General features: G+C 40.0%; 1 protein-coding gene across 3 annotated transcripts in view; it reads left to right on the top strand.

The window, feature by feature from the left end:
- Nucleotides 1–12,020, top strand: part of LOC100734223 (granzyme B-like) — a 166,224-nt gene that overhangs the window by 153,039 nt on the left and 1,165 nt on the right. Inside the window, exons 1-4 of one of the 3 annotated variants that reach the window (XM_063246116.1) lie at nucleotides 10,025–10,148; nucleotides 10,232–10,291; nucleotides 11,164–11,311; nucleotides 11,774–11,909. In XM_063246116.1, the coding sequence (XP_063102186.1) occupies nucleotides 10,040–10,148; nucleotides 10,232–10,291; nucleotides 11,164–11,311; nucleotides 11,774–11,909 (453 nt within the window). In that variant the 5' untranslated portion in view covers nucleotides 10,025–10,039. Of the gene's footprint in view, nucleotides 1–9,994; nucleotides 10,149–10,231; nucleotides 10,292–11,163; nucleotides 11,312–11,773; nucleotides 11,910–12,020 lie in introns of those variants that run through there. The other 2 variants (XM_003464752.4, XM_063246124.1) reach the window with 2 other exon arrangements.

The raw sequence follows: 12,020 nt of genomic DNA, 5'->3' as shown, positions 1-12,020 counted from the left end.
CGAAGTCCCATGAAGTGATCAATGACCTCAGTACAATTGTGGTGAGGCAATGAGGGGTCATCCTCAGGCAGAAAAGTAGCCGAGTTTGAAGCCGATGTTTCCAGAAATAGTACCTGACAATGTATGGCTCAGGAGTTAGACATCCATCAGTCTGGTGGTGCCTTGATCAGATTCTCCAGTGAATAGGAGGAAACAATTAAGAGTTTTGTGTAAAATTCAATCTTTAAGCCTCCTTTATGATGGGGCTACTGAGGAAATCATTGCAGACAGCGTGGCCATTAGGCTGCCACAGAATTAAGTCTCTTGGAAAAATAGGCAACAGGCTTCTGCCAGGGTCCCAGATTCTGGACCAGTCCTGTGCCTGCTAGAAATTTTGCACTTGCTTTTTAGTCACAGGAACTGGAATCTGTTGGATGTCTTGCAACAACCAGTCCAGTCTTTCTTTGTATAGACAAGTTCTGACAAGGTTGGAGGGACTAGCATCAGAGGAGTTACTTTTTCCATTGGCCCCTCTGATGTGGTTGCTACTTTTTGAGCAGCCTGATCTGCCAAATTGTTTCCTAGGGTGAATAACAGCAACCTGCTGAGCAACCCAGACTGCTGCCAGAAAATCTATGAGTTGTGGAGCATTTTTTTTATCTTAGTCCCAACTGAATTTAAGAGACCTTGCTCCTAATAGATGGCTCCATGTACATGTATAGTAGCAAAAGCATATCTACTATCAGTATAGATATTTACCCTTTTTCCCTTGGCTAGTTTTAGCACCTCAGTCAAAGCAATGAGCTCCGCCTTTTGGGCAGAGATGCTTAACCCAGAGTACCTCCTTTTTGGTGGTCACTGCTTCGCCGGCCTCTCATCTGCCGATCTGGATGAAGCTGCTTCCATCTGTGAAATTGCACCATTGGTAATCAGGCAAAGGGTGGCTGGGTTTAAAGCTGAAGCAGTCTTGAAAACTACAAACTCTGGGTCTAGGATCAGGGCCTAATAGTGTGGAAATCTGGCATTCGAAAGCCATTTTTCAGGAGGGGTTTTGATAACAGTCTCTAAAATGTTGGAGTTCACTACAGAAATCTTCTGTCCAAAAGTGAGTTTCTGAGCCTCTTTTAGTAGCATTGCCACAGCGGCCAGAATTTTTAGGCATGGAGGCCACCCTCCTGTTACTGGATTGAGCCTTTTGGAAAGACAGGCTATAGGTCTCTTCCGAGGGCCCATGTCCTGAGTTAGGACTCCTTTGACAATGCCCCTGAGTTTATCTATGAACAAGGTGAATGGCTTGGTAACATCAGGGAGTCCCAGGGCTGGGGCCTCTGTCAAGGCCCACTTGAGCTGCTGTAAGGTCCATTCACATTTATCAGTCCAGTTCAGTGAGTTTTTACCTTAAGAGAGTCATATAGGGGGTAAGCTGTTTCAGTAAAATTTAGAATCAACAGCCTGGAGTATCCAACAGCTCCCAGAAATTCGTGTACCTGTTTCTTAGTTTCTGGGAATGAGATCTACAATATAGCCTGGACTCTTACTTTAGACAAAATCCCCCCTTTTTTCCTGCAATTTGTAGCCCAGATGAGTCACAGCCTGATGGCACAATTGGGCCTTTTTAACCGAGAATTTATAGCACAGTTGCTCCAAACTCCTTAACAGTTCCTCAGTTGCCTCTCAACAAGCTTACAAGCTTCTAGGTGGGTTGAGGCTATTAACAAGTCTTCCATGAACTGGAGGAGCACTATCTCACGGTGTTCTTTCCAAAATTCCAAAAGATCTCTTGCTAATGCCTCATCAAAAAGAGTGGAAGTGTTCTTGTAACTCTTAGGTAAATGTGTCCAGGTCAGCTGTTCTTTTACCCCTGTATCTGGGTCAGTCCATTCTAAGGGAAAAAGGGGTTGACCCACCAGAGTAAGAGGCAAAGTGAAGAAAGCATCTTTCAGGTCCAGAACAGAGTACCAGGTGTTTTCAGAATTTGGCACTGTTGGGTATAGACTCAGAATTCGTCTATTAACCTCTCTGAGATCCTGTACAGGGTGATAGTCATTTGTCCCTGGCTTCCGTGCTGGAAGCAAGGGCATGTTCCAGGGAGAGACACAAGGAATGTGAATATCATTGTCTCTTAGCCTCTGTATGTGGACTTTAATCCCTTTCCGGGCCTCCAGGCTTATTGGGTATTGACACAAGCAGATGGGGTGTGCTTGGGGTAAGCGTTCCACCACAAGGGGAACCTGGGTAATTGCTAGCCCTGGAAGATTGGTTTTTGCCCAGACTTTTGGAAACTCTTGTTTCTATTTACTTAACAGTTTTAACTTTAAGTCAGTTTGTGACAATTCAGATACACAGGACAAATTTCCCAGTAGAAGCCAATTTTTTCCTGTTTTAAAAGACCTTTTGTGCCATATCTATTAACTGGATGAATGGGCATTTTCTCAAAACTCTCAAACCTTTGTAATTTTTGTCTAACATGTAGGGCCGGCTGAGTTGCAAAGAGAACAACTGGCAATACTAGGGTAACCTCCTTACCTCTGGTTGTCCATTCGGGGTGGGACAAAAGGAAAACATGGTTTTGGCATTCCAGATCAGGGAGCGGGCTTCATCTAGATGGCAAACCATCATTTGTCCCAGGGTGCCATGTGGCAGGCCATCATTTTACAGAAATTACATACTTAACAAAAAGTGTCTTTTTCATAGGTAACAAAATTATGCCATATAATCTCCCAGATGTTCATAGCACATGCAAGAACTTATATCTTATCTCTATTATCACCTATAATCTCATTTTCATGGAAGCATTTTGCAACAAAGTTTTACCAATCTTATAAATAAATCTACCAAAACTGATCTAATATTGTCAAATTTTGAGCACATTTACTTCTTGTCAAACCTGTTATTTTAAGTACTACAAACCAAGACAAATAAAATTCACATCATCTCAAGCTTTCTATAACTTACAAAATACCCCCAAGTTTTATCTTCTTTCACATTCTGGCACAGCCAGATATTTTTACTTGAAGACAAACCACTTTCTTTGTCCTTTTTTTTATTATTATTACCAGTCAATTATCTTTCCTCTTGCTTCTCAGACAACATTAAAACTCTCAACAAAACACTTGAAGTCACCTTTTAGTAGTCTAAAACATATTTAATTATTTTATGTCTTTCTACCACATTAAAATGCTGTATTTTTTTTTTTTTTTTTTTGTCTTTTTCGTTTTTTATCGGTACCAGGGATCGAACTCACGACTGCCTGCTTGCAAGGCAGGCGCTTATGCCGCTGAGCTAAATCCCCAGCCCCTAAAATGCTGTATTTTTAAAAAAATGTAACCTTTTAACTGGCTCAATTACCGTATGACCTGGTTTTTACTTGGTAAAGTTGATATGATCCTTAAAAACCTAAATATACACATATATGTGCACATATGTTTACAGTTTAACCAGAAAGAAAAATACTCCTTCTAAAAGGCATGCCATGGTTGCAAGCAATCAATTGAGGACTACAATATTAAGCAAGGCACCCCAACATTAAAGATGCAAACAAGGGGCTGGGGATTTAGCTCAACGGCATAAGACCTGCCTTGCAAGCAGGCGGTCTTGAGATCGATCCCTGGTACTGATAAAAAAGGACAAAAAAAAGATTAAAAAAAAAGACACAAACAAAGGATGCTTTGTGCACAGTTTGGTGAGTTAAAGAAAATAAGGATTTTTTTTTTTATTATGAACCATGAATCTAATAAGCCATATGGATCCTGCAACAGAAATGGGTAGCAAGCCCCTAAATTAGTAACAAATTTAAACAGGCCAACAATTCTAACATACAAAAACACTGCACATCAATATCTAAATCCCTTTGTCCATTTTGGGCTCATAGAAGTGGTTCCTAGGAGAGAATGTTCTGTTATATTTGGGGTAACCAAAATGAGAACAATTAGAACAAATGGACACACAAACAGACATACAAGACAAGACAAGCTGCAGCAAAATGGCCTTTGCTTAAAAATTAGTCAAATTTTGGGATGTGGAGGAATTAACAAATTAACGAACAGAGAGGTTCCCCACCATGGGGAAGAGTCAGAAATGGAAGAAAGTTCTTCCCAAAACCGAAAACCAATTGACTCTGTCTTTGGAAGGTTCCCACTCCCCAAACTGAGGGTGTCCCTTTCCCAATGGAGCGATTCTGCACCCGGGGCAGAGTCACAAAGGGACAGAATTCATTCGAATAACCAATTGACTCTGTCCTTGGGAGGTTCTCACTCCCAAATTGAGGGCATCACCTCAACATTAGAAATTGACCACAGCCCAAACAAGCCCTCCAGAGTACTTACTTTCAAATGTTCAGAAATGAATCTAGGGTCTTGCTCCCATCCAGGGCGGCCCCCAAATGTAATAACTCAAACACCGGTGTATAATAAAAGGAAGCAAGAGGCTGAAATTTGGGAAGCAAAGGCTTTATTTCCAGGCCTGGTAATGAGTCTCTGGGAGCTAATTTGGAGACGGCTTGCCAGAGACTGAAGGGAGGACTTTAAAAAGAGGCTGGAGGAAAAGGGCGGGGGGACAAAGAAACCTGCAGAGCCATCAAACTTGTTGACCCAAATCTGGAAACTGTATAGTTGTCCACTTAGTTCTGACAACCTTGGGAGCTTCTGGTGCCTTCTGAGTTACTCCCATCCTGCAGATAAGAATTATCTGCAAAAACATTTGCAGAAGCAAGTATAAAGCTAATTATCTCAGGACAGCTAGCTAACACTAACAGGTGGGAAGGGGTCAAATGTTATAAAAAGCTAAAACTTAATCCTTCACAATGATTTGGAACTTAACCCTTTTGGTGCATTAGGGTTAAGCCACAACATTTTCCTGTAATTTCCTGCAAGCTAAGGCACATTTTATGACAGACCACCACCAGGTCAGGAAGAGGTCACCAGAAACCCAAAATCTTTATGGCCTAGCCTAGATAGATAGGTAAGGGAAGAGGGGAGGCAATAAGGTGCCATACAGAATGGAATAAATGGCGGTTATGTTTTTCTCTCTTTCTGGGGAGGGGGATCAAGGTCAGGTAAAGAGTTATGCTAATAAGCAAATCTCCCTGCACACAGGCAAGTTACTTCAAAGAAGTTTTAATTAGAGGGCCATCCTAGTTTTCTTTAGCTCTTTAGGGGAGAATAGAGGCAGCAAACAGTGATTAACAACCCTTGTTAGGTTGTTTTAGCACAACTTCTGTTGTTTTTAGAGGGCAACAATGGTTAACATATCAATTCGGTAAGGTTTTACAATTCCATACAGAGAAAAGCATTGATTAATATATCAATTAGGTAATCCAAAGACATAAGAAGGAAAACACATACAATAAGCCCGTGTTACAGGTTTTGTTATAATACAAATATAACAAAGCTATTTTTTTAGAGTACAGCAAGGAGCATTGTCACATTTTAAGTTAGTACAGCAAATAGGAAATTAGAAAGACTGGGTAGAACTTCTAGGCAAAAAGTTTCCAAATGTGTACGCACTGTGAGATGCAGGCATAGAGGGAGAAAAACCAAAAAAAGAGCAGTCACATTTTATGGTTTACCTAAAAGTGTAGTGTAAACTCAAACATGGAAGTTACACCATGTACCATTACATATTTAAAAGAACATTAGATTCAAAGAAGCTCACATAGCAGCAGAACATTGAACAACAGCCCGAACCCACAAAAAATAATGGTTAATGTTACATATTTGCTTTCCAAGCCCACAGTTACCCATCAAATTCAGACAGCGTTTAATGTACAGACCACCCCTGTGCTATGAGACAAACTGTTGACACTCTATCCATGTTTTTAGGCTGTTCTTGGCTCAAGTATAGGAAACAATCTTTCTCTGTCAACCTAATGCCAACTGGAGGGTTGTCTAGTTACGCTTGTCCATAAGGACCCCTCATCCAATATACTCACAAACAACCAGTATAAAACTCATTTTCACATTGGCATAATGTCATCTTTTAGGTACCTGCCACCTGCCTTCTTTTTGTTCATGGAGAATATGGTATCAGAATATCTTAATGATCCAGGTCATCTTCATAATCAGGGTGAAGCAGCTGACTTCAAAAATTCTGAGTGAAAAAATGTCTCCTGCAACACAGGTGTTCCAGGCTATGATTAAAAAGGTAAAAATGAAGACATACAAGAAAAAAAACCACAAAAATGATGTACATGAACACACAGAAATAAAAATCTAGATGTACTTTCTGCATATGTAACCACACACAAAAACATATATTTAATATGCATATAGGTATGGCAATGTATATGAAAATGTATAGAAACACAGAGAGAAGTATTGCATATAGAAAGTTAGAGATAGATAGAGATTCACATAGCCGTGTTGACAATCACATTTCCCATTGTAACTGACATTATACTTAAAAATATTTTAAAGTCCTTTTATGTAGCCTATATTGTCTCTGTCAAATTAGATCATAAAATCCAGAAATAGGCAACTGAGCCATGTAACTGAAACAAAATCCAGAATTCTAAGACTCTTTCAACTGACAGATAAACTCAGAGCCCCATTGAAACCTTCCTAGTGATCTTTCTCCCCAAAACCCACTGGAAACTGCCAGCATTCTAAGATATACTCCTGCCTCTATTGCAAGAACTTCCTGAAAAGAAAATATCTAGACTTACTAGAGTGACCATTCAAAACACAATTCTAATTATGAAATCACTTCGTTTTGCTGAACTGAAATATGTACAGTGTTGTTTTGATGACTTCTAAGAGTGATAGACAGTTTTCAGAATAGTCAGCATACATCTTCGGTGTGTGTTTTGTGTTTGTGTGAGGTTTTTTTTTTTTTTTGGTGTGTGTGTGTGTGTGTGTGTGTGTGTGTGTGTGTGTGTGTGTATGTGTGCATGAAACTCGCAGCAACCATTTGACTATTGGTACATCACTTAATATCTCTGACTGCTTCATCTTAGAATGTGTAAATGTAAGTCCAGTGCAGGATATGAAAACTGCAGTTGGATAAACTAAATAAATCCCTGTTAAAACAGGGTAAGGTATAGATTAATAATGATGTCTTTTATTTTCTCGTTTGTTTCATACATTCTGCTACTAAGTAATAGTCACACATTATTTCAGGATTGCTATGATGTACCTTTACCTTACTTCTTCAGATTTTTATGGCTCAGTTAGCAGTTGACAGCGCCATAAATATCCTTCCTTCAGAAACATTTTATAGCACCCAGGCTGGGAAACCTCTCACAACTAACTAATTCCTGTTCATTTAACCCATTATAAAATATAGGGAAAAATAAAGCCCTGGTCTTACTGATTCTGTGATGACTAGAGCAACAGTGAGATTTCTGGAGAGAAAGAACCTAACACAACAATGTGAACTGATACCAGTCCCTCTAATTCCAGTTCCCATTATGTCCTCAGGAGAACTTAAGGACCACTTACGATCTGTGCATATGCAGTTAAGAACCCATACCTGCAAATTCAGAGTCTTAACATGACACAAAAAGCAAGTAGCACATTGTCATAAAAAAAACCTTCATTATAATTAATCCTTTTAAATGTAAATAGTTTAAACTTTCCAAACATTTAAAGAATGATTTTAGAAACATGATCCAGCCATGCAATATTCAAAATAGACAAGTGCACAGAGAAAAAAGATTAGCAGTGCAGTGAGCAGGACGAAGAGGTAAAGGTTAATGGGGAGCAGTCATTTTATATTTATACAAAGTTCAAGGTGCTAGAAATATTTTGAATTTTGAAATGCACGTTTTGAATGCCGTAAATTCTACTGAATTGTATGCGTATAAATAGTTACACATATAACTTTTTAACTTCCCCTCAGTTTTAAAAATGAGACAAAAATGTGTTTATCATCATCCCTTGTTAAAATTTTCAATGCAAATATAACAAATGTATTAGATCATACTGCAAAACGTTAAAGCTAAGTATTAATCAGTGAAGAAAATCAGGTAATTTTTTTGTGCAACTGAGTCAAGTTTGGGAAGAGTTTAATAATTTACAGTTTATGTTTATTTTTTAGTGTACAACTTTAGACATTTATTGCATATTAAATTTTTTAATAAGTCTATGAAAAAATTATTAAGGTAATACTGAGTAATTGGATAATTTAAATGTGTTTAAAATGTTTACATTGTAAGATTAATTATGAATGAGTACAATAGGAAGTAAATTGCAGTGTATATGCAGCATTGCACTGAGTTAACGTGCTCACCGCATAAGTTTAATGGGCTGTATATATGACTATAGAAATCCGTACAGTGATTCCTCAGAAAACTAAAACTTCTACTCAGCCCAGTCACCACCCTTCTAAAGATAGCAGTTTCCCTATCTTCCTAAAAGAGTGAGAAACATTATTACAGTAATATACTCATATCCATGTTCATAGTAGCACAATTCATAGCAGCTATAACTTAGAAGCACACTGTTTGTCTGTCCAGGATTACATGAATTTTTAAAAATGTGGCATTGAACACAAAGGAGTACTACTCTTCTATAAGCAGGACAAACATGAGTCATTTGTAGAAAATGGTTGTACTTAGGACCATGATGTTAAGTAATCAATCAACACAACATTAAATATCACATGGTTTCTCTTTTATCAGAAACCTAAAGTATAAATGAAGAGCCAAATAAAAGACACATAACAAGAAACAGTGATAGATTTTTTTCAGATAAAAAGAGGAGTAAGAGTTGTAAGGAGTGGAAAGAGAAGAGACAAGAAGAGGACAAGAAGAAATAAAATGCATTACATAAAAAATTCTCACAATAAGTATAATCATTATGTAACACAAATATGTATAATAAAATTTTCAATTGACTGGGGGAGATAGACAAAGGCATGCTATTTTTCCTTCCTGCTCTCTGAATATTCTTAATGAATATGTATTATAATTACAGTAAGAAAGAAAATTTTGCCTTCTAATTATTTACTACTGGGAAAGTTCAGTTAAAAACAAGCTGAACTTTGATAAATTGTGATGGTCCTCTATTGAGAAGGAAGATACACCAGAATGTTTTCTTCTCAAGTGTAATACTCCTAATAGAAAAACATGTAAAACATGAACAGGAAACTTAAATTACTAAATCAAATTGTTCAGACCTACAGTTGGCCCTTGAGCAACAGGGTTGCAGTGGATTCAGGCAGGCAGGCTTCAAAATAGGAACACTATGGCAGAAAGATTTCATAGAGCAAGGCAATTCTCAATTCCTATAAAATGGGAAGATGAGAAAAGAAAAAGAGCCCTAAAAACTAGGGACCAGAATCCTAATATACACACCAAGACAACTCCATATTTTAGTTCTGGTGATTCTACTGGGATCCACAACAGCACAATCAATGCAAAGGGAGTAACCTATGTCAAGACATAGACTGAATAGCAAGGACCCACAGCAATTTGCTAATTTAGACTAAAAATGCCAAGTGCAGACATTTTGTTGAAAAAATATTGAGAAGAGAGGCCTACTCCATCACACTCAATGTTTACAATTAAATAAGAAATGTTTAGGATTCCCATAGAAGGAGGCTATGATGATATCAGAGGCACCAGATTGATTGAGTGGATGCTGGCCACACTTTGTTATTCCTAAGTACATTGCTCCACTGTGGCCTTCCTGAAATTGGGTTACTGGGTTTCTGTCTCTTTCATCAGATGGTCAGCTTACTCTCCAGCATGCTTGCTCCTAGCACAAGAGATGGTCCTAATACTCAAATGCTTCTACAACTACTCTGATGAAACCTGGCATTGATAATTCTGTCACTGGGAACCCAGGTTTATGAGAATGTCCTGGCCAATACCACATCCTGCAGACCCACCTTGCTCGCCTGGGTTTCTGGTGAGGACAGGAACACATGATTTGATCTGACTCATCAGCTGTGGTCATTGTATGGGTCTCATACACTTGAAAGGTGTCATGATGAGCGGAGACAGTGGCAGTAGTGTGTTGTTTTAGAAAGCTTCTCAGGGTAAAGCACCACAAAACCAGTGTCAAACATGTGCTCACTAAGCAAACTCCTCCCCTTTCCTCTGTTGGGGATAAAAGACAACATGGAAAAATCTTCAGAAGTTCTGACCTGGAGTTGCTTCTTGCTTCTTGGGAAGATGCAGCTGCTCCTGCTGCTGTTGGCCTTTTTTCTGCTCCCCAGAGCAGAGTCAGGTGAGTAACCATCTCCACCCTCCAGAGGCCCAATCTTATTGCACAGAGACCGTGAATCTCCTGTCCCTATGCAATACCCCCAGAGTCTTCTGTCTGCCAGAATTTCTCTGAAACTGAACTCCAAACCCACCAGAGGGAACCAGGTAGGACACTGCATAAGTTACTGGAGTTTGTTTTCAAGAAGAGCCAGTGGATACTGTACCCTCAGTAAGCCTCAGCTTGCACATCTAGAGAGTCTTTCTTCAAAGTTCATGCAGGTGAGAAGTAAAAAGAAGAAAATATCAAGCACTCCTAAACAGGGCAGAATAGGCCAGTCTTCCAGGTCAGGGGAGGGGAAAGGCTTTGTATTCATCTGCCTAGCAGAGATGCCCAGAGTTCCTCAGAATGCATGCAATCTCTCTCCTCAGAACACTCTTTGTGCCTCGCCTCACTGCTACTAACTTTCTCCTGCTCTACTTTCCTCCTCTGGACTTCAGTGGCTCCTCTGTTTTCCAGTAGGAGACACAGAGGCAGAGTCACAATTCTTTGCTTTCCAGAATGCCATCTGCACTGCTCTACTAATCAGACACTAACTGCAGCTCTTTCTTCATGCTGCCAGGGAACAGATCTGAGACACCCTCTACATGTCAGGCCTTAGGAAAGAGGGTAAGACCACATCTACAGTACACCTAGGGGGCTGCCAGAAGGAAGCATCACCCTCCTAGACATCACAGGACTCAGAAAGGTTTTATTTACTCAAGGGATGTAAAAAGTTAGCAGAGCAATGATGAAAAGCCTCAGAGATTTTATTTTCCCATGATACATATAGTCATCTCCAATCAAACAAAGGAAAAGGACAAGTAGAACAAGACTCAATTTCCTGCACTTTGGAGAACAAGTTGAGTCATTTTCCTTAGGTTCCTGTCCACTTCAAGAAATTGCAGGCTCCCAAATGCCCAATTGCAGGTTCACAGACTATAAGTAGATACTTGTTCAAGGACTCAGTGGCTGCACCCAGTCTTATCCTTGTTTTCAGGAGAGATCATCGGGGGACATGAAGCCAAACCCCACTCCCGCCCCTACATGGCTTACCTTAGGATCAGGCGTGAGAAATCTTGGAAAATTTGTGGTGGCTTCCTGATTCAAGAGGACTTTGTGCTGACAGCTGCTCACTGTTTGGGGAGGTGAGAAAGGAAAAACAGTCCACAATCTACAGGAAACACTTCTCAGAGCCCTTTTTCTGGGGAGCTCGCTGAGCTAATGGACATAACCATGAGGAGGTCTGGTAAGAGTGAGAAAATGTCATCATATACCAAGGGGAGAGAAACAAGTTGGCAGCAAAGAATTCCTGATATAAGGAAAACCAGGGCAATCAAACCTGATTACATGTAGACCCAGAACCATACTTTTGGATAACCATGCAAAGAAAAGCAGTTTCATGTCATTTCCTGGAGGCACTGACCACTGAGAACCTCTGGTGCCCAAGGTGTCCTCCCTCAGTACTAAGAAGGAGGCACAGCCATTCATGCAGGTTGCCCTTTGTCCTCTACAGCTATGTCCTGTTTCAGCTGTGGCCTGCTTTTACAGATCCTGGGTTGTCTCTTTTGTCACTCCCCATCCACCAATCCACTTGTCTCTGTGTACAGCCAAATAGAGGTCACCTTGGGGGCCCACAACATCAAGGAACAAGAGGACACCCAGCAGGTATTCCATGTACAAAATGCATTTCCCCACCCAGACTATAATCGAAATAAAAGCATCAACGACATCATGCTGCTGAAGGTAAGGCACATGTCCTTGTCACTCTTGCTCTCCTCAAGAATGGTTGCCACTTCCACTGGCACCCTGCCCCTGCCCTCCTTGCCATAATGTCCATCACACTGTGCATACCCA

The sequence above is a fragment of the Cavia porcellus genome, unplaced genomic scaffold (genome assembly GCF_034190915.1).
Source record: "Cavia porcellus strain 051 isolate PalLab524CR breed Dunkin Hartley unplaced genomic scaffold, mCavPor4.1 scaffold_1, whole genome shotgun sequence".
In the NCBI taxonomy this organism is placed as follows: Eukaryota; Metazoa; Chordata; class Mammalia; order Rodentia; family Caviidae; genus Cavia; species Cavia porcellus.
This window is presented reverse-complemented; position numbering and strand designations above follow the sequence as displayed.